Source organism: Bos grunniens, chromosome 29 (assembly GCF_055505025.1).
Source record: "Bos grunniens cultivar Pamir isolate PY7600 chromosome 29, Bosgru_T2T1.0, whole genome shotgun sequence".
NCBI classification, from domain to species: domain Eukaryota; kingdom Metazoa; phylum Chordata; class Mammalia; order Artiodactyla; family Bovidae; genus Bos; species Bos grunniens.
In genome coordinates, this window is record NC_141193.1 from 33,965,472 (window position 1) to 33,987,955 (window position 22,484).

The window sequence follows — 22,484 nt, forward strand, 5'->3', positions numbered from 1 at the left end:
GACTCCCTGCTCCTAACCCACACGGCTGTAGTGTGATCACTCCAGACAAGAGTCAAGAGCAGGCATTCTGAGCACTCAGGAGTCCTTGGCTTTCTACCACCTTCCCGGAAACCTTCACTGAGGCCGGTATCACCCTGATGTGCTGAGGTGCTTTCTGGGACAGATACCCAGAAGCAGTAGATTTGTACAAGGGTTTCTCTTCTGGGCTCTGGGCTGACGGAGACCTCATAAACTGAGCACCGTACTGTCCCAGGTGGGCTTCCCTGCTGGGTCAGGGATAAAGAACCTGTCTGCCAACGCAGGAGACATGAGTTTGATCCCTCAGTCGGGAAGATTCCCCTGGAATAGGAAATGGCAACCTGCTCCAGTATTCTTGCCTGGAGAATTCTTGCCTCTATCCACGGGGGTGGATAGAGGAACCTGGCGGGCTACAGTCCATGGGGTCACAAAGAGTTGGACATGTCTTAGCGACTAAAGAACAACTGTGCCAGGGCCATCATGTGTGATATTGCTTTTAATCTTCCTGACGGTTTTGGGAGACAGGTATTACCCTCGTGCATCAGAAGAGAAAAACAGTAAATGGCAGAGATGGTGCAAGAAGATATTCAATCACAAGTGTATAGGGGAGCTCCCTGGGGACAGAGGGAAGTTTGCCAGAAAATATTCCCCCGTGACAGCAGCTTCCCTTTCCATTGCTGGCCCCCCGCTGCTCTAGAGGCTGCTGGTGGGTGGGGCTATCCTGCCACCTCGGTCTGAAATCAACTCCAAACTTCTCTCTCGGCTTTTAGAAACGCTTTCTTAGTTTTTCCCAGCCACTTTATTTTGCACTTTTTTTATTTTTTTAACACATTGTCACACATCATGGAACATACAATTTCACTCTTTTCCACTCTGTGAGATACCAAGTACGATAACAATGAAAGGCCCGGTTTGATTTTCTTTTACAACTTCTTCTTGTTCAGTCGGTAAGTTGGTTAAGTCAGGTCTAACTCTTTGTGATCCCATGGACTACAGCATGCCAGGCTTCTCTGTCCACTATCTCTTGGAGTTTGCTCAAGTTCATGTCCACTGAGTCGGTAATGACTGTGTTCCCATTTAAGGAAATCTTGTAAACACTTGTAAGTAAATTAGCCACCATTTTAGGGTTCTGGCCCTGTCGCTGGCAATCTTGAAAGGTCATTTGGACCATCATTCTGCATCTGACTCATTCCAAAGGGATCCTTCCAGTGAGGGAAGAAAGCTCAGAAAATTCTGTCTCACAATCTCTAAGAGGTGACATGGTCTTTGTATCTCAAACTTTTCTGGCTGCAATATTGAGCTTGCCTTCTCTCTGCAGTGACAGAGAAAAGCTGTGTATATGAAACTAACTGAAAGTAAAAGCTGTATCTTCTGCCTTTGGTTAATCACAGCCACGAACAATCAGTCACCGGTTAAATTCTCCGTCGACATTTCTGGTTTTACTTTTTACCCACCATCTTTCTGTAGAAGACTGCTACAGGGTCCGTGATGCTTCCATTTTGGAATTTCATCCCTTGAAATTTTGCTTCCCTCAACTCTTACCAGAATTATGGCTTTCCAGGATGTGTGACTTACCACATCACGTCACTTGTTGCCAGTTTAACAGCCTTAAGACAGAGGTTGGTTAAGACTCGCTAGAATCTAGAATGAGGTCCCGAGTGCGTGTGTGTGTTCGTGTGCTAAATCAGTTCAGTTGTGTCCAACTCTGTGACCCTGTTAACTGCAGTCTGCCAGGCTCCTCTGTCCAAGGGATTCTCCAGGTGAGAATACTGGAATGGGTTGCCACGCCCTCCTTCAGGGGATCTTCCCAACCCAGGGGTCAAACCCAGGTCTCCCGCATTGCAGGCGGATTCTTTGTTGTCTGAGCTACCAGGGAAGCCCGAGGTCCCAAATACTAGAGGATAAAAATAAATCTAGTGAAACTAAATTGTTCCAAAAACAAAAATGATTCTGCTTGCTTTGACAGCATCAGTTCAAAACTCCTTCCACTGGCAACAGTTACTGTTTTGAATGATTACTTATTTTAGCTCAGTGGAAGAGCTGGATTTTTAGAACTGAAGTCATTTTAACCAGAATACATATTATCCAGTACTTAAAGAAACATTAGTGGCTAGTAGTGTAGTAAGAGTAATAAAAAATTCATGGTTTTATCTCTAGGATGCTTAATTTCTTGTAGCTGTATATCAGGATCCCTCATAAATATAAAAGGGATAGAGAGAAGGCTAGTATTATTAGCCTCAGTAAATATGATTTCAGTAATCAATCAGGCATTTTTACATCTGTGCTAGGCAGAGATGAATGAGCTGATTCTCTCTCAAAATCCCTACTCAAAAGTAATCCTGTGAGATTACTTTGGAGATCAAAAGAGGTAACTACTGTTAAAGTGCTTTGTAAACTGTTTGTTTCCAGAATGAAGTATATAATGAAGCTGTGCATGACTAAAGCCCATCCACACACTTGCCAACGCTTGGCATTGCTAGTTTTTTTTTTTACTGAAGTCATTCTAGTGGAGATTAAGCAAAACCTCACTGAGGTTTTAATTTGCATTTCTCTGATGCTTCAGCATGTTTTCATGTGCTTATTATTGGCCATTCTTATATCTTTTTTGTTTAGTGTCTCTTCACATCTTTTGCCCATGCAAAAAAATTTGCTTGCTTGTCTTCTTCTTGAGTTGTAATAGTTCTTTATGTATTCTAGAAATTAGTTCTCTGTCAGATATATGCTTTGAGTATTTTCTAGTATTTGTTGAGTAGTATTTGCTTTTTGTTGTTGTTGTTTTACTTTTTTGTCTGCACTGCACAGCATGCAGGATCTTAGTTCCCTGACCAGGGATCATACCATGTCCACTGTAATGTAGGGCAGATTCTTAACCACTGGGCCACCAGGAAAGTTCACCATTGTATTTTCCTAATGGGATCTTTTACAGAGCAAAAGTTTTAATTTTGATAAAGACTATCAGTTTTTTCTTTTATGATTCCTGCTTTTTAAATCCCATTTAAAAATCTTTTCTTACCCCAAGATCACAGAGATATTTTCTTCTGTAAGTTTCAAAGTATTAGACTTTACATTCAGGTCTCTGATACTTTTTAGCTTTTGAGTAGTGTGATAGAAAGTAAAGGTTTTTAAAAATTCCTATATAGGTATCTATTTGTTGAAAAAACTTTCATTTCCCTATTGGCACCTTAGTAAAAAACAAACAAACAAACAAAAAATATATATATACACACACACATACATATATTCATTCTAGCCCCTCCAGATTCACTAATCTATTCTAGTGATTCATATGTTTAGCCGGTCATTAATACACCTATCATGATTAACCTTAGTTTGACAGAAGGTCTTAAAATCAGGTAGTATAAGTCCTCTAACTTTGTGCTGTTTTTTCTTTTTTTAAAAATCACTTTGGTTATTCACATTTTCACATAAATTTTAGAACTAGTTTATCAATTTCTGTGAGAAAGCTTGCTGGGATTTTTATTTGGACTGCACTGAATCTACAGATTAATTTGGGAAGAATTACCATTTTAATAATATTAAGTCTTCCAATTCATAACTATAGTATATTACCCTCCTCCATATTTAGGTTTTTAATTTCCCTCAGCAATGTTAGTGATTTCAGTGAAGAGGTCTTGCATGTCTTTTGCTAAATTTATTCCTAAGCAGTCCACTTCTTTTGGCATCATTATATACATTTTTAAAGTTCATTTTTTTCATTTTTTTTTGTTGCTAGTAAAAGTTATTTTTGTATAGTAATCTTTTCTCCTGTGAATTTGCTAAATTCACTTATTAATTCTAGTACTTATTTTCTATATTCTTTAGGATTTTTAATACAAACAAGCATGTTACCTACAAACAGAGACTGTTACATCTTCTTTTCTGGTATTTGTGCCTTTTATATATTTTTGTTCCCTTATTGAACTCACTAGGATCTCTAGTACAACTGTGAATAGAACAAGGCAGAGCAGGTATTGTCTCCTTGTCCCCAGTATTAGGGGAATATATTTACTATTTTTCCACTAGGTGTGATACTAGCTGTAGGCTGTCCTTAGAAGTAGTTTGAGATATTTCTCCTCTATTTACAGTTTGCTAAGAAATATTTTTTATAAAGATGTATTCAGATCAGATCAGATCAGTCACTCAGTCGTATCCGACTCTTTGCGACCCCATGAATCGTAGCACGCCAGGCCTCCCTGTCCATTACCAACCCCTGGAGTTCACTGAGACTCACATCCATCGAGTCAGTGATGCCATCCAGCCATCTCATCCTCTGTCGTCCCCTTCTCCTCCTGCCCCCAATCCCTCCCAGCATCAGGGTCTTTTCCAATGAATCAACTCTTCGCATGAGGTGGCCAAAGTACTGGAATTTCAGCTTTAGCATCATTCCTTCCAAAGAAATCCCAGGGCTGATCTCCGTCAGAATGGACTGGTTGGATCTCCTTGCAGTCCAAGGGACTCTCAAGAGTCTTCTCCAACACCACAGTTCAAAAGCATCAATTCTTCGGCGCTCAGCTTTCTTCACAGTCCAACTCTCACATCCATACATGACCACAGGAAAAACCATAGCCTTGACTAGATGGACCTTTGTTGGCAAAGTAATGTCTCTGCTTTTGAATATGCTATCTAGGTTGTATTATGTTTTGTCAAATCTTTCTTAGCATCTACTGAGGCATATACATGCAATGAAATATTTCAGTTCAGTTCAGTCACTCAGTCGTGTCCGACTCTTGCGATCCCATGAATCACAGCATGCCAGGCCTCCCTGTCCATCACCAACTCCCGGAGTTCACTCAGACTCACGTCCATCGAGTCAGTGATGCCATCCAGCCATCTCATCCTCTGTCGTCCCCTTCTCCTCTTGCCCCCAATCCCTCCCAGCATCAGAGTCTTTTCCAATGAGTCAACTCATGAGGTGGCCAAAGTACTGGAGTTTCAGCTTTACCATCATTCCTTCCAAAGAACACCCAGGGCTGATCTCCTTCACAATGGACTGGTTGGATCTCCTTGCAGTCCAAGGGACTCTCAAGAGTCTTCTCCAACACCACAGTTCAAAAGCATCAATTCTTCAGTGTTCAGCTTTCTTTACAGTCCAACTCTCACATCCATACATGACCATTGGAAAAATCATAGCCTTGACTAGACGGACCTTTGTTGGCAAAGTAATGTCTCTGCTTTTCAATATGCTATCTACGTTGGTCATAACTTTTCTTCCAAGGAGTAAGTGTCTTTTAATTTCATGGCTGCAGTCACCATCTGCAGTGATTTTGGAGCCCCAAAAAATAAAGTGTGACACTGTTTCCCCATCTATTTCCCATGAAGTGATGGAACCGGATGCCATGATCTTCATTTTCTGAATGCTGAGCTTTAACTTTTTCACTCTCCTCTTTCACCTTCATCAAGAGGCTTTTTAGTTCCTCTTCATTTTCTGCCATAAGGGTGGTGTCATCTGCATATCTCAGGTTATTGATATTCTCCTGGCAATCTTGATTCCAGCTTGTGCTTCTTCCAGCCCAGCATTTCTCATGATGTACTCTGCATATAAGTTAAATAAGCAGGGTGACAATATACGGCCTTGACGTACTCCTTTTCCTATTTGGAACCAGTCTGTTGTTCCATGTCCAGTTCTAACTGTTGCTAATGAAATATTTACTTAGCCTTAAAAAGGAAGAAAATCCTGACACTGGCTACTATATAGATGAATTTTGAGGGCTTTATGCTAAATGAAAAAATCCAGTCACAAAAAACACTGTAAGAGAAGCCTAATTCATATAGATAAAAAGTAGAATGGAGGTTGTTAGGGGCTGGGGGGAGGTGAAATGAGACATTAAGGGTATAGCGTTTAAATTTTGAGAGATGAGAAGAGTTCTAAAGATTGGTTGCATGAGTGTGAAAGTACTTAACACTACTGAACTGTACACTTAAAAATGGTTAAGATAGTACGTTTTCTATTATGCATATTTTAACACAATTTTTTTAAAGGAGAAAAAAATCAGAGGAAGAAAGATACAATTACATCCAGGAGAATAAGAATATAAAGAACAATTGACCTCTCATCAAAAACAAAGAAAGTCAAGAAGACCATAGGATGGCATCCTTTAGAATGCTGAAATAAAGCCATTTTTACACTCAGCAAAAATGTCTCTCAAAAATAAAGGTGATACAGTATGGCACAGGGAACTATACTCAATATTCTGTGATAAACCATAAGAGAAATATGAAAAAGAATGTGTATTATACTTGTGTATAACTGAACCACTGCTGTAGAGCAGAAATAATACCACACTGTACATCAATTGTATACTTCAATAAAATGAATAAAATCAAAGGTGAAATAAAGGTATTTTCAGATAAGTGAAAGTTGGGAAAACTGGTCACCAGGGGAATCACATGGCCATGACTGGTAAAGGAGGCTCTTCACGTGAGTTTCCTGGCTGTCCAGTGTAAGGACTTGGCACGTTCACTGCCATGGGCCTAGGGTCAATCCCTGGTCAGGGAATGATCCCCACAAACCACGTAGAGTGGCCAAAATGAAATAAAGTTAAAAAAAAAAAAAAAGGAACTTCAGGTTGAAAAGAAATGAAACCATGTAAAAACACCACTAGATAATGTTTAATATTTGTTTTCAACATTCATACATATTTTAAAGAATTTAGAAGGGAAAAAAACACTTTATAATTTTGAAGATATTTACTATTTCTGCTTGTCTTTCTTCATTCCTGCTTATAGTTTTCTTCTGGTAAGACCTTGGCTTCAGCCTTATTATTTCTTTAAATTAAATCTCCTAGAAATTCTTTTACTTCTTTTTCATCTGAGAATGTCTTTGTTTTCATTCCTGAAGGAATACTTTTGCAGAATTCAGACCCCTGGGTTGATAAGGGTTTCTACTCCTTTTCATTAATTTCAAGTGTGTTTTCTTTTCTCATATGGAATATCATTATAATGTGGACTTTTAAATCTGTGTGTAGAAGCTCCAACACTGGTAATAATGAGATTGGTCTCTGTGCTCGCCCTTGAGAATTAGTTATAGTTTGCTCATTTTCTGTATGCCCAGAAATTTTGGATTATATTCTGAATGTTATGTAGACTGCGTTCTTTTATCATCCTCTGGAAAATGCTGATGTGTTTGTTTTTGCAGGCAATCAACATGGTTAGGTTTAGCCTTTTAAGTTCTGTTTCTCCTTTTCTGTGTAGTAGTAAAAATCTCAGTTTAGTTCACAAAGCTCTTGTTATGCTGGTTTGAGTCTACCTCACACATGGGTTCCCTGGTGGGTCAAACAGTGAAGAGTCTGCCTGCAGTGTGGGAGACCTGGGTTCGATGCCTTGGGTTGGGAAAGATCCCCGGGAGAAGAAAATGGCAATCCACTCCAGTATTCTTGCCTGGAGAATTCCACGGACCCTACAATCCATGGGGTCGCAAAGTCGGACACGACTGAACATCTCACTGTCTGCACGGCTCCACGCCCATCCCACAGCCTCCCATCAAGGTGAGCCTGAGACTTGTGTGGTTTTCATATCCAGAATTAGGAACTCCCTTCTCTAGCTCTCTCCACTCTGGGATACTCCACTCTTCCCCAGCCCCCGAAGGGCCCCTTTTCTGGTTCCTCTAAGCAGAAAGATGAGATTTCTATTAGAGTTTCAGCAGCCTGCCCCACTGGGCTGCTTTGGGAGGGGGCCCATACTCAGGACAAATCCACCAGAGACAGAAAATTCACTCTGCGTAGTTGCATCTCCAAATTTTGCTCTGCTACATAATCTGCTTCCTTTCATTTACAGAGTCTTTGGGTAATTATATTTTGCCTGGAGTTTTTAGTTGTAATTAGTGGGAGGGATAATCTGTAGTGGCTTCTGCCACCACAGAGAAACTGAAACTTATACATTCTTTTTCAAAGTTTCTTTTTCCTAAATTTCACCATCTCTTTACTCATTATCCGTTTTCCCTCCCTGCCACAGATTAAAGCAATCAACACAACTATTCTAAAGTCTTTGTATGCTAACTCCAAAAGCTGAGCTTATTTTGTTTCTACGACCTGAGTTCTCTTGACTACAGGTCAACTTTACAGTGTCTTCAAATGTCCAGCAATTTCTCAGTATCTTCCGAACACTTGGGATGCTACGTATGGGAATTTCATTCAAAAGAAAAGTCATGTAAATTGAATCTTGTTCAGTGTGGGTCCCTTTTTTTAAAATAAATTTGTCCTGCTTTTTGATTGCTTCAGTGCCTTCAGTTGTTTAAAGTGTTTTGTCTGGAGTTTATAATTGTTATAGTATGTTTGCTATCATGCACACTACTCTACTACCACCAGAAACTATATATCCCGCTGAAGAAAGCTTCCTTCCCACCCTCCATTCCTGCTTGGAATCCTACAAACACTGAGTTTACTATTTTTTAAAATCTCCCTGAGATCCTACTCATCAACCTCTTGCTCCCTCACCCACACAAGTCAAAACAAAGACCCAGAGGAAAGCACGACTTGATCAAGGCCCCACAGTCAAGTTGCTTCCCCAGATGTAGGTAAGTTCTGTTTCATTCATGAACATCCACAGGCTATGGAGATAACACATTTCTGTAACAGATTTGTTCAAATATTTACCATGCAACGATACGCGCTCTGAGTCCTGTCCCAAAGGACAGTAACGCATTAATATAAAAATGGAAGGGTGGCCTGCAGTCTGTGCTAGCGTCTTTTACGGTTTTGCAGAACACCAGGATCTCAGGGCCCACCGCGGGCCCACCGAATCAGACGCAGCATTTCAACAAGATGCTTGGGTATTTCGTGTGCCGTTCCTGTTTGAGAGACACTAATATAAAGTGCTCTGTCTTTCACTAAAACTATGACTGTACAGCCTCTCATTCCTTACTCCCCTGTGATCCTATGTGTAGCGGAAGGGGTGGGGGCCTGGGAGAGCATCTGGCAGTATGTCCCGAGGACCTCCTACCTCATGGGTACCTCAGGAATGTTTTGCCATTTTATGTTCATTAATTATGCTCATGAGTTAATTATTCTCACTCTGCAGAGAAGGAAACTGAAGGTCAAGAAGGCTAAATAAATGGCCCCCAAGGTCACAAAGTGGCCAAACCTGAATCTGAAACCATAACTGACTGAACTGAAGAGCCTGTGAAATACTTTGCATTCTACCAGTGTCCCTGGTCTGTGGTTCAGAAGAATTAGGTGCTAACTAGTTCAGGGATCTTGGCTAATTCATTCTACCCATGTAGAACTCAGCCCCTCATGCGTACACTGATGGAGGTCGCCTGAATTAGCGAAAGTTCACAAATGAATCGTGCTGCTTGAGGAAAATGAGTTTTTGAGGCAGATTTCAAACTGAGTATTGGGAGTGTATGAAAATGACTCAGAAAACCAGAATCACAGAACAGCACAGTGTAGAGAAAAGAGTACACGACCAGAAAGGAGAAGCCTGGGTTCTAGTCCGACCTCTGTCATTCAGAAGTTGTGAGTCTCAGTTTCTTCATCCGTGAAACAGAGAGAAATGATCGATCCTAGCAATTTCTCAGTGTGTTTGATTGGTTTAAGTGTGATTATGCATGAAAATATTCCGTAATGTGATTTATCAATAAACCAGCTCTCTAACTGCCTTAATTCTCATAACACAAATCAGTTATTTCTAAATTAATTAATTCAGGAACATGATTTGCAATCTGCTGGCCATGGTAGAATTGGGAACCAGTTCCAGCAAAGTCCAGAAGCCCTGTGCTTTTGTTTACCCTAATGATGAGACTAAAAGGTAATAAAAGTATGTACAGGCTCTATACCTGAGAGAGTTTTCGCTGTCAGAAAAACAAAAACTTACTCTAGAGCAGAGAGTTCTTGCTATGACTTTCTGTGATGATGAAAATGTTTTGTATTTGCATGACCCTGTATGGTAGCCAGTGGCCACTGAGCACTTGAAATATGGCTGGTGCAACTGAATAACTTAATATTCAGTGCAATTTAATTAAAATAATTTTCTTTTAAATTTATGCTGTTACAGACATCTTTGGCATCTATTTTCTTTCATCATCACCACAGTCACAACTGTTCTTTATTTCATTGTGTCTGGTCTTAGCTGCATCATGGGGGACTTTTGTTGTGGCTCATGGACTCTCTACTTGTGGCATGCAGGCTTAGTTGCTCCACGGCTTGTGGGTAGTAGTTCCCCGATCAGGGATCAAATGTGTGTCCCCTGGGCTGGCAGGCAGATTGTTATTCACTGGACCACCAGGGACATTCCCGAGTTTTATTTAACTTTAATTGATTCCAATTTAGATAGCCACATGTGGAGAGTGGCTGCCACATGGAACGCTGCAGTGGTAGCAAAACTGAGATACGGATTTACTCAACAATGTTAAGGTTTTATAGCTATATTGTTAGGGTCAACAAATGCACTGACTTTGTTTTTGATTCTGAAACTCTAGCTTCTTAACGCCTTTTTTTCCAAATTAAAGTTTTTATAGCAAGATTTTTGATAATGAAAGGATTCTTTGGAATCCAAGTATCATTATATAGCAATGTAGATGATACCCATAAAATGTGAAGGTTACCTAAACTAGAGCAATGGTGATTTTGTTTTATAATTATGTATCTGGTCACCTGGAGAGATGTAATGATAGTTTACTCCCGCGCCTTCAAAATTAAAAAGCAGAGGCTGAAAAGGACCGGGCCCTGCGAGCGCTCGGCAGCGCGCCTACCGTGTGCTCTCCGCCCTGCGGCTGATGCACTGGTGCAGATAGAGGTACTCCTGAGGCGCGCTGGCGGACAGGGCGGGCTGCACGTGGTTGGACAGCGCGGGCTCGAAGGTGAACAGGGTCGGCTGGCTGGAGTGCGACGGGGCCGAGGCTTTCCGCTCTCGGAGAAGGTGCTGGCTGGAGCTGCTGAGCTCCGCTGGAGAGGAGCGCGGCCCGTGCGGGGCCGAGGAGATGTTCCGCAGGGAGTCTGTGAACAGAGAGCAAGAGCTGTGTGAGGGGACGGGGAAGGGAAGGCGGCCCTCTCCCGGACCGGGCGGGCGGAGGACGAGGGGCTGTGAGGGGCAGAGGCGACGCCCCGCAGCGGCAGCGTCCTCAGCGCCTGCCCGCCCGCTGCCCTCCCTTACTGCCCCCTCCCGGCTCAGGACCTCCGCGCTGCCCCCGGGGTCGCCCGGTCACCACCTGCCCCGCTCCGGGAGGCGAGGCTGCTCAGGGTCCAGGCCCTCGGCGAGGCCAACCTCGGGAAAGGGAACGCCACTGCCTCCCCTCTCTCTGGGGGCTCCTGGGGCATCGCCTCCCTCAAAGCTACGCTGGCTTTATTAAATGAAGCTCTGCTTCCCGAAGACTCAGGCAGCAAGGGGCCTGGACCACGTCACTGCACTACCTGGTAAAGTACACGGAACGGAACCACCAGTCCCTTCAGACCGTCCGGGCCCCTCCAGCCTGCCCTTCCACGTCCTCCCAGGACGATGCTGCCGGGCTCCTGTACTCTGTCTATGGGTCTTTTTTTTCTTTTTCTACTTAACTCTTATCTTAAACTCTCGCTGTTGTGTTAGAAAGGAAGCGAGGTACTAAAGACAGATAATAGTTTTAGAGTGCTACACCCCAAGCCAAGGGCATTATTCATTTGGCTGGCTCTCTAAGCTTAGTCCAAATGCCTTCGCACAACATACAAGGCCTTTCACAGTCTGACCCATTTCCTGCTTTCCTCCTCCCATACCCCAGGCATATGGAAGCTTCATCAGTCCGTGGACACACCAGCCCCTTTTATGATTCTTTGCTTTGGTTTGTGCTCTTCCTTCCGCCTGGATTTTACTTCTTTAGCATTCACAGGCAGACTTTTAAGACCCTACACGGATATCATAATCTCCCTGAAACCTTCCTGGACTTGGTCATTGTTTTGGGTGTGAACAGCACGTGGCCCACGCTTCATTATACCCACTGTCACCCTGCTTCCTTGCCTGGCCCATGGGTGTCTAAGAGCAGTGACTGCTGACGTTACCTCTTCAGTGCCAACATTTATCTAATAAAGCCCAGGTACACAGAACAAGTTCTGAGTCTCTTTGCAGAATAAGCAAAAAATTAAAAAATGTATTCGGCATACAGTAACTCCACCAGCAAAACTTTTTGTTCAAAAGAAAGGTTAGATGTCATTTCTGGCAGTGTGATGGCCAGTGGGGCTGATGTTTTAGTGGTGATGATGGGGGCTTTCTAGGGCTAGTGAACATTTCAGAGGGGACTTAGTTCTCTTTCTACCCTTTGTTATCTGACCTGTTTTAGCACCCTTCTCATGGCCCTGGGCGGGATCACCAGCTCTACAGCATTAATGACTCTCCAGTCTTTTCTGATGCTGGAGAGGTCAACTAATGCCAGCGTATAGCAGGAAACGCCATGGGCCTCTGGGGAAAAACTGTTCCATCGACAGCTCTGTCGACCTCCAAAGTGAATGCCCGTTACAGGTCTTGTGAACTGGATGTCTGTTAACAGAATCGATGGCTATGTTACTCCATTAGATGTGCGAGATGAGCTCTCCAATGGCAGAGGGTTGACACCCGGGAGAGAGGAAGGCCCAGCGCCAGGGGAGGTGCCAGGGCAGCCTCTTGGGGGGCATCCTGCACTCTCCGTGGTCTCTGGACCCCCTATACCCCGGCCAGCCCATCCAGGGGGCTTTCCTCAGTGCTCTGCGCACACCCTCCTGTGACCTCACTCTCCCTCTGGAGACTCTCCAGGGTATCCTGTCCGTTCTCACAGCTTCAGCTATGTGATGACAACTCACAGATCTTAATCTCTGGCTTGGTTCTGTCTCCTGAGCTTTCTGTCCTATAACTGCTCCCCCGTCCCTTCCTCCCCGCCAGCCCCCCAATCTGCCGAGCACCACCATTCAGCTGTCCCACAAGCAGGTCAAGCTCAACAATCTCAATGGAACTCCTCCTGCATCCTGTGTCTCAGTGACGCACACCAACACCGCCATCCGGTCAGTTCTCCGAGACAGAAGCCCAGGCGTTATCTATCACCCTTCCCTGTTTCTCAATGACCACCTCCTGTCTTTGTGCCTCTGCCCTGCTTAAAATGCATCAGTGGGTCCCTGTGATCCTCAGGAGGACTTACAGAGGTCTCTCTTTTTAAAACCACTTCCTGTTTATTTCTTCAACTGTGCTTCTCACTTGAACTTTCCTGTGTTTCAAACAGAATTTCAGGAGAATACCAACCTCTTTTGCATCACTGCATACATTAGGCGATGAACTCAGTGACGGCAGAGGTACTGTCTCTTTTGTAAGTTTTATTCCTAGAAGGAAGCCCCATCTATGACACAGGTCCACAATCGTGTGTTGACTGAATGTCTGAAGTACACAGCATAATAAGTCAGACCCCCTCAATACCACCCATGACTCTCACCACCTTCAGAATAAAGACCAGGTTCCTCAAACTGACAAGAATAGCCGTGTTGTGACAACCAACTTATCCTGCCTTCTCACCCAATTCCTTTTTCACGCCCCCTGTGTTGAATGCTTGTGGGTCAAGCATTCAAAGGTAGACTGACCCAGCCTCAGCGCCGCCAGCTCAGGCTGGGGATGCAAATGTGACCCGGTCTGTTTAGTCACAGAGGAGGAGAAATCATTTCACCCTGGTCTCAGTTTCCTTGTTTACAAATCTCCAGAGGGTGGCTGTAAGGATGAAACGCAGAAAGGGCCAGAGAAATGCTGCCAGTTGTAGTACTCAAGATGTGTTCCAGTCTCCTCTGTCATCTGTGGTGCCTAGAACAGTCCCAGAACATAGTGGGTATTCATTACATATGTGTTGAATGAATACAATAATTTTCTCTGGCACAAAAATCCATACATGCTTGTTTCTTGTGGTCAAGATCAAAGAGGTTTTCGAGGTCTGGTAATAAGATGGAGTAGGTGTTAGGATGAGTTGGGCCCAGAGACACTTGGAATTTCACTCTTCTGACATAAAACCACGTCTATGAAACCAGTTAGCTCCATAATGGTCTACAGCCCCAGGAAAGTTCTTCCCAAGCTGTTTTGGTATGAAACCTTGCCAAAAATCCTACCTCAGCTTGCAACTTTAAAAGACTTCTATCTGAATTCATGTGATTACTCCTTCGTGTCTTTATGGGTTGAACAGTGTCCCCTCCAAAACTCAAGGAACCTCAGAACGTGACATTTGAAAATAGGGTCTTTGCAGATATAATGAATTAAAATGAAGTTACATGGGATTAGTGTGGGCCTTACTCCAGTGACGGGAGTCCTTATAAGAAAACAGAGATAGAGACACACAGGAAGAACACAATGGGATGACAGAGGCAGAAGCTGGATAAATAAAAGGTGGGATATTCATACAAGGGAATATTATTCAGTCATATAAATGAATGAAATACTAATAACTTGCCACAGTATGGCTGGATCCCCAAAACACTGTGCTAAGTGAAAGAAACTAGTGACCAGAGACTATGGATCACATGACTTTGTTTATGTAAAACGTCTAGAATAGGAAAATTCAAAGGTAGCAAGTCAACTAGCGGTTGCCTGGGAAGGAGGTGGGCTGGTAAGCAGGAATGGAAAGTGACTGCTAATGAGAACGGTGTTTCTTTTTGAGGCTGATGAAAATTTCCTAAAATTAGACTGTGGTGATGGTTGCACAACCCTGGGAAATGCTAAAACCACTGAACTGTATACGTAAATGGGTGACTTTTATGGTATGAGAAATTGTTGCTTAGAAGCTAAACCGTGTTCGACTCTTTGGTGACCCATGGACTGTAGCCCGCCAGGCTCCTCTGTCTGTGGAATTTCCCAGGCAAGAAATCTGGTAGGGTAGCCATCCCCTTCTCCAGGGGATCTTCCTGACTCAGGGATCGAACCTGCATCTCCTGCACTGGCAGGCAGATTCTTTACCACTGAGCCACCAAAAAGCCCAATATGGGAAATATATCTCAGTAAATTTCTAAACACACACACAGTTGACAGTTCCTCAAAAAGTTAAACACAGAATCACCACATGACCCAGCAATTCCACTTGTAGGTATGTCCTAGGAGTAAAGGAAACACACGTCCACAGAAAAACCCGTAAACAAATGTTCACAGCAGCTTTACTCATTATAGCCAAAGTGGAAACAACCCAAATGCCTATAAGCTGCTGGATATATAGAGAGAATTTGGCATATCATATAACGGAATATTATTCAGCAGTAGAAGAATAAAGTACAAATACATGTTACAAAATGTGTAAACTTTGAAAGCATTGTGCTAAGTGAAAGGAAGCTAGATTCCACCGGTATGAAATGTTAGAATTGGTTAATATTCAGAGACAGAAAATAGATTAGTAGTTGCTTGATGATGGGAATAGGAAGTGACTTCTAATGGGGACAAAGTTTCTTCTTGGGGTCATAAAAACGTTCCTAAATTAGACTGTGATGATGGTTGCACAATCCTGTGAATATACTAAAAACACTGACTTGTATACTTTGAGTGATATACAGTATGTGAATTAAACACACACACAGGCATAAGCCCTTTGCAAAGCATGCAGTGTAAAATATATGCAAGAGATTAACAGTCATCCAGTTAAACTCATGTGACCTTTAGTTTTTATTTCCTCTCTGAAAACTGAACGCTCAGTAAATACCAAGCCCTTGCTAAACTCCCTTGAGAAAAAGACATTCCCTGCTTCCTACCTTCAGTTCCCTATACTTCCCTCCAACCCCACAGTAGAGGGTTTTACCCCATAATCATAGCAAGGCAGTGGGCAGCTCAGGTAAACAGAAAGCTAGAACTTATGGTTTGGGGTGAAAAGCCTCAAGCAGATTGGAATTCCACCTCACAGTGTGTGGGCCTCGTGCATGGGACAGGAGTCTGGAGACCAGGGACCCGGCTCCAACTCTGCCTTTATGAGGTCGTGGACAGGTCTCTGAGCTCTGGCTGCTTACCTGTGAGCTTGGGAGGATAAACCCTGGGCTGCCTACCTATCTCACTGGGCTGCTGTAAAGGGCAAATGAGATAAGCTTGTGAAAACAAGTCTAAGCACTCATATAAAATGTTCATTTAAGATTTGTTTTTATTGCCCTGGGTACCTCCTGAGGAAAGGAAAGAATGCTAAAAATAAAGGAAAACATTAGACAATATGTGGCTGGGCTGTTTTTGGTGTGTGGCTATCAGGCAGTTGTAATGATGTGTCTTGGGTCATTAGGAAGGTCAGTTACACAGCAAGAAGAAAATGGGCATTTCCAGACTTCTGGCCTGAGCTTCGATCTCCAAGTCTAGACGAAAGATAATGTCAGAAAATGCCTGAGTCAATTTGTTTTCTTTTCAACAGGGTTTTATTTTTTCCTCGTCTTCCTGGCTTCTTTTTAGGGCCCTACAAAATCACTCCCCTTCCTTTCCACAATCACTCATGGGAAGCCTGCCCAGCATAAAAACACTCCTCCCACCTTCTTGCAAAACTCTAGAACAGGAAAGCTCTGAAGGATTTCAGCAGAGGAGCCCAGCCCAGCCCAGCCCAGCCATCCACTGGCTAGTGATAACAGGAGCAGGAAAGGGGCGGTTGGCGAGAGTTTCTGGAAAAGATGACTGGCCAAATAATGACTGGTTCCCTTATCTCAATGCCCTTTTAATCTTTATCCCCCCTCCCAAACCCTCACCCCAAGCCTCGGTGGGTCTCAGAACCCATAAAATGGCAGACCAAAGCTGATGCTGGAGCCCAGGCTGGACTCAAACCTGGCCCTGGTCACTCCTGGCTCTGGCCTTGGACGGGTTACATAAACCTCTTGGAACCTCATTTGTTCAACAGGGAGAACACATAGTTTGCAGGGCTGCTGCAAGGACTGGAGATCATTTATACAAAGTATTTAGCAGAGCACCCCACTATTCTTACTGCTCCTATTCCTAGCGGACACATGAAACCGACTGAGACCTTGACATTGGCCAAGGTACGGAATCGCTTTCCAAGTCACAATTATACCTTGTATAGATGTTACATGTGAAAGTAATAAGAACAAAAATGTCTATATTGACTGTAACAACTACAGCTGCCATTTAGCAAGCACCTGCTATGCGTCTCTGGTCTACCCTGTGAAGTAGATATTATTTCCTCCGTTGTTTGTTTGTTTTGTTTTATGGGGGGGATGGAGAAATTGAAGTGCAGAGACGTTAATAATGAGTTCTGGGTCACAGGCCTAGAACGCAGCAGAGCCTAGATCTAAATGAGATCGCTTTGTCTTCAAAATCAATTCTTTTCAACCATGGAGAGAGAAGAATTCCTACACAATCCTTACGTGGTGAATGGTACTAGCTTTACGGGAGGCAGAGTCAAACAACAGAAGGAGGGTCAAGGCCCAGCTCTGTCAGCCTTGGCGGACTGACCTCCGGCATGCCATCTCACCTTTCTGAGCCCTCTTTTCTCTATTTATAAAAGCAAGGACTTGGATTAGATGAGGGATTCACGTCAAAGTCATCTTTGGGAAACTTAGGAGAGCTGCTCCATGTAAGATCTAACGAGTTATATTTACACAGAGATTTAGATTCAGAACCAGTGGCTTGGTTTTTAATAATCTCTGGTTCTTAATTATGGGGCAGGGGCAGAAGTGTTAGAGCTGACTGAAAAATCAAGGGCAAAGCAAGCTCTGAAAGCCAAACGAAAGAACAAATTCTTCCCCAAATCTTTCTTGGTATCATCAAACTTCCAAATTGGAAACCATCCACATTCTTCCTGGCCCTCCTTATCATCTGTTCATGGCCAATTCAAAAGGAACAGGCGAGCAACAGAAAGAGGCTAAAGTGGGTCAGAAACGTGGGAGTCCACATTCTCAGACGACTTTGCCGCAGGGCCTTGGACAAAACTTTTAATCTCTCTGCACCTCCTCTCCCACACTGTGAAATGCCAAAGAGAACCGAACACTTTACAGGGTCCTTTGAAGGACTCAATGGGATAAAATATGAGTAAATAGTAACTATTAAATACTAAGTAAATGGTTGTTGGTTGATACTTGTTACATTATATCATTTGTTCCTAGAAGTAGAAAAGTGGTAAGATTCTGAGGGTTCTTACTGGGAGAAGATGAGTAATGAAAGAATTTTGCAAACAACGGTGTAGGATTTTATGGGATGAGTGATCCCTGGAGAAAGCTAAATGAAAAGCAAGAATCAGATAGGCGGTGAGTTCTAAAAACAAAAGCCCTGGACTTCTCCGGTGGTCTAGTGGCTAACTCTGTGCTTCCAATGCAGGGGGCCTGGGTTCAATCTCTAGTCAGGAAACTAGATCCCACGAGCCACAAATAACAGGCTGCATGCCACAACTAAGAATTTGTGTGGCACAAGGAAAGATCCTGTATGCTGCAATCAAGACCTGGTGCAGCCAAATAAATAAGTAAATATTAAAAAAAAGGAAATAAAAACATCCTGTTGACAGGATGGCTGATGGCAAAATTGGATCAATAGATCCAGGTCATTTTAACTCACAATCACAAGCCTGAAGTAATTTAAGAAGGAATAATCCTCAAAATCCTCTCACAGACATCATCATTAAGAGAAGTTATTCTTACATTTACGGTCAAACACAATAACTCCCATAACACGGCAACTGGAAGGGATCCTGGTGTCCAGTCATTCATTTATTATCACTGCCCAGAAAGGTGAGGCTACTTGTCCAAGGACATACAACGGGTCAGATGTAAACTCTGGAATTAAAACTTAGCTCCTGTAGCCCAGGGGTCCTTCTGAAGTACCAGTAGAAAGATGTATCCATGTGAACAAAGATATATTCTCTATAATGGGGGGAGGGGGGCAGGGCGGAATCAAGTCAGGAGATCTGATGACCAAGACACTGGGTATCAGGACTGCTGTTTTGTCATGAGTTTATGTTACTCATATTTGCATGGAAAGTAAACATTTGCTGGATCAAACTACTGAAGACTAGTATAAATAATTCCCCAAGTTCAAAAATATAAGGCTCCTAATGTTTATAAAAACTATAAAGCAGAGGAAGAGAAAAGAGGACACAGAGACAGGCAGAAACATGGGACCCTGTGAGACCTTTCAGGGGCCAGACTTCCCCATCGTCCCCTCCACCACTTCTGAGGAAGGATCTGGGAAAAAACATCATCCCAGAGATCCAAGAGCCAAGTCCAAGGGCCCTGACCTCGATGGATATGATCTCTCAGTCTACTTTGGCAGAAATCGATCCTGCAAAGGGCCCGGGGCAAAGGCAGTGAGTGGCTGCAGCTCACGGGCATGTCAGCCAGTCTCTGGTCACACATCCTTACGTAAGGGGCATCTCAAGTCAGAGATGGGAACCTAAGGTCCACAGCAAATGCCATGCTTTCTAGGTCTCTGGTGAGAGCCAATCGTGCCTTCCTCTAAATCTTCGGCAGTGTTTCATTCTGCATTTCATGTTGGGAATTCACAAATCTCTTGTACAGAACTAGGCTGAGAGCTGTTAGGACTCAGGACCTAGACTGTTTTCTCTGACAGTGTTCAGTACAACACTGTGTGCCTACTCAATGTCCAGATCAGAACAAAGGGCTCAATAAACACATCACAGCAGCAAGTTTTGTCGGAAACGATCCTTTTTGGGTCAGAAGAAGGAATGAAGAGCTCCAGGATCCACAGGTCAGCTGCTGTTCCGGGTGAAGGAACTGTGATCACTTAGCGAGGCTGTCTGAGCTGTGCTTGCTTCTGGGTTGGGACAGCTGGTCTATATTTAGGCACGCATGCACTGTCCTGTCCATGTCAGACAGATCAGGTTACGAGCTGCCTTCTCATCTTACCTGCCACGTGGACAGCACATCTCAGTTGTGACAGACCTTACGTGGTTGACTATTGACTGTGTTCCCCCCTCATCCCCAAATCTCTCATTTACAGTTGGAGACACTGTGGTTCCCCACAAAGCCAATCCATAAATGGAATGAAGCACTCTGCTGTTTACTTAGGGTCATGAGGACTGATTGTGGGAACTCTGCTAAGAGCTGCAGGCCTATCAAAAAGAGTGGCCCTGGTCCTAGCTCTAGGAGTTTACACCACAGTTGGGAGAACAAGTTTATACTCAGGGCAGCACTTCTCCCTTCCCCCAAGGAACTTTGGGAACCCATTAGTATTCCCATGAGAATCAATCCATCTAGTGGGCGCCATAAGCTCACACATCAATGATGCATTTGACCTTTGTGACCTTTCCATTGAAATACTGAAACCATATCACTGTATTTTTAAACTAACCAACTCCACAAGAGGCAAGTTTCCCCTTTCTTTGACAGTGGCTTTCACTAAGAGACAACTGGCCACCAGCATGAACCATGAGTGTCAGACGTTAATAATGGGAGTTTATCAAGGATCATTAGCAGTGGCAACAATCATAAGAACAATTCCTGGAACTGCTCAAGTCTGGATGGGGAGGCTGGGATTCTAAGAGCTCCAGCTTGACGAGGAAATTCTCAGATCCACAGCATTACTTGACCCAGAACTGTGCCTTCGGGAGAGGCAGCGTGGTTCAGGGCAAGGAATGTGGGTTCTGAAACTGGAATCTCAGCTGGTTTTGCTGTGGAACCTAGGAATGGCATCTGAATCTGTGTCCTAATGTGTAGAATTGGTACCGACAGCTCCCTGTAGGGTTGGCCCAGGGACTCCAGAGGTGCCCCAGTGCCTGTGGGTCAGTGCTCCACAAAGGAGCCCTCTCCCTCAACACTCCATCCGGGGGTCACCTGGTGTGTGAACTGCGTGTGCAGACCTTCAGGGTTTGGTTACAGAGGCAGGACTGGTCCTCTGGCCTTCCAGTGGTGGCAGAGGGCAGCAGGCAGAGAGCCTGGCAGGACTCAACTTCCCGCTGGCAGCTCTTTCTCAGCCGCGGCCTCCATCCTGGGGTCGTAACAATTGCCCAGCTTCGTATCTTGAGCTTCCCTACTCATCTCCCACTCTTGTGTCTTGATGCCTCAGCAATCCTCATTTTTTCCCACTGGGATCCAAAAGGGAGAGTTATTTTTTTTAACATCCCCAGGAGGGCCCGCACACTACGACCATAGGTACATGGATCTGAGCAGGCTTGCCAAGGCATATTATCATCACACTAGAACAGGGGTTGGCAAACTAAGGACCGTCAGTCAAATCTGGTCCCCTGCCTGACTTTATAAATAAGAGTTTTACCCCTAGTCATGTACATATTGTTTATGGCTGCTTCTATGCAAAGTGGAGTCCTTGTGACAAAGAACATACAGGTGGTAAAGCCTAAATATTGACTATCTGGCCCTTCAGAGAAAGTCTGCCAGCCCCTAGACTAGTAATTCTCTGTCTGGTTTGTACAATCATGTCCTCTCTCAAAAATCTTAGTATCTAATTTAAGTTTGTCACTAAGGATACAGAAGTGGGTTGAAACTAAGACCCATGAATCCTAAACTCATGCTTTGGAATAATCAAGAGAAAGAACCACAGGAAAAGCCAGTTTGGAGAGCTCATGAATGTAATTATAAGAAATCATACTCATTCTCATTTTAGCACACCTTGGGCACAAACAACAAGCTAGCTGCTGGTCAGCATACAGAATCAGAAGGTGTAAGAGGATAACACGACTGATTTACGCTGCCAGACTTGGGAGAGAACACCAGTTTTTTTTTCTGATTCTTAACCATTTCTTCTTCTTCCATATCACAGATGCACAGATGTCATTTTCTGTATAGAGATCTTGTGTGTTTCTGGGGGCGCTGGGGAGGGGGGTTAGAGTTGCTTTACAATGTTGTGTTAGCTTCTGCTGTACACAGAAGGACATCAGCTATATATGAGCGTGTATATATACATACATATATATCTATCTCCACTCCGTGGGTCTCCCTCCCACACGCCTAGGTCAGCACAGAGCACTGAGCTGAGCTCTCCGTGCTATACCGCAGCTTTGCACTAGCTACCTATTCTACACATGGTACTTCCAGTCACTCCTTAACACATTACTTTGTCTCCTTTTCATCAAAGCACTTATTACTACTATTTCACCTCATGTGACGCATCGCTGATGCTTCAATATGGTGGCCATAAAAACACGCCTCTCAGATCTCCTGATGTGGGTCGCATATTTTCTAACAGCCCCAGCTGTTGGCCCTCTGCATCCCTTAACTCCCCTGGGCTGTTCTCATCCACTGACAAAGAACAGCATCCTGTTCCTATGAGGAGATGGGACTCCTTCAATGGGAAACCTTGGCTTGAGACTTTCCAGGGACCAGCCCGAAGCTGTCTTAGATCTGCACTATGCTCCAATCCTCCTTCCTTCCTTCTCTTCATCACTGGTGTCAGACCTGCAGCCCAGTGAGGGCTTTCTTCCTTTCTCAGGGTCCTTCCCAGCATCCTTCACAGGCATCTCCCCCAGTAAGTCTCTCGCACATCTAAATGCATCTTGACAGCGGCTTCTTGGAGAACCTGAACCAACATACCCAGTGTCTACAAGAGTCTGATGAACATCTGGTTGGCCCAGGTTCATTCTGCAAGTAAACCACAGACCCAGAATCACAGCCCAGTCCTCCACATCAAAACCTTTT

At 43.9% G+C, this 22,484-nt stretch overlaps 1 protein-coding gene across 2 annotated transcripts in view; it reads right to left on the reverse strand.

Annotated features, from left to right (window-relative positions):
* Positions 1-22,484, reverse strand: part of GAB2 (GRB2 associated binding protein 2) — a 183,607-nt gene that overhangs the window by 15,361 nt on the left and 145,762 nt on the right. For both annotated transcript variants that reach the window (XM_086385787.1, XM_086385788.1), the window contains one exon: positions 10,706-10,949. In XM_086385787.1, coding sequence (XP_086241913.1) covers positions 10,706-10,949 — 244 coding nt within the window. The remainder of the gene's footprint in view (positions 1-10,705; positions 10,950-22,484) is intronic.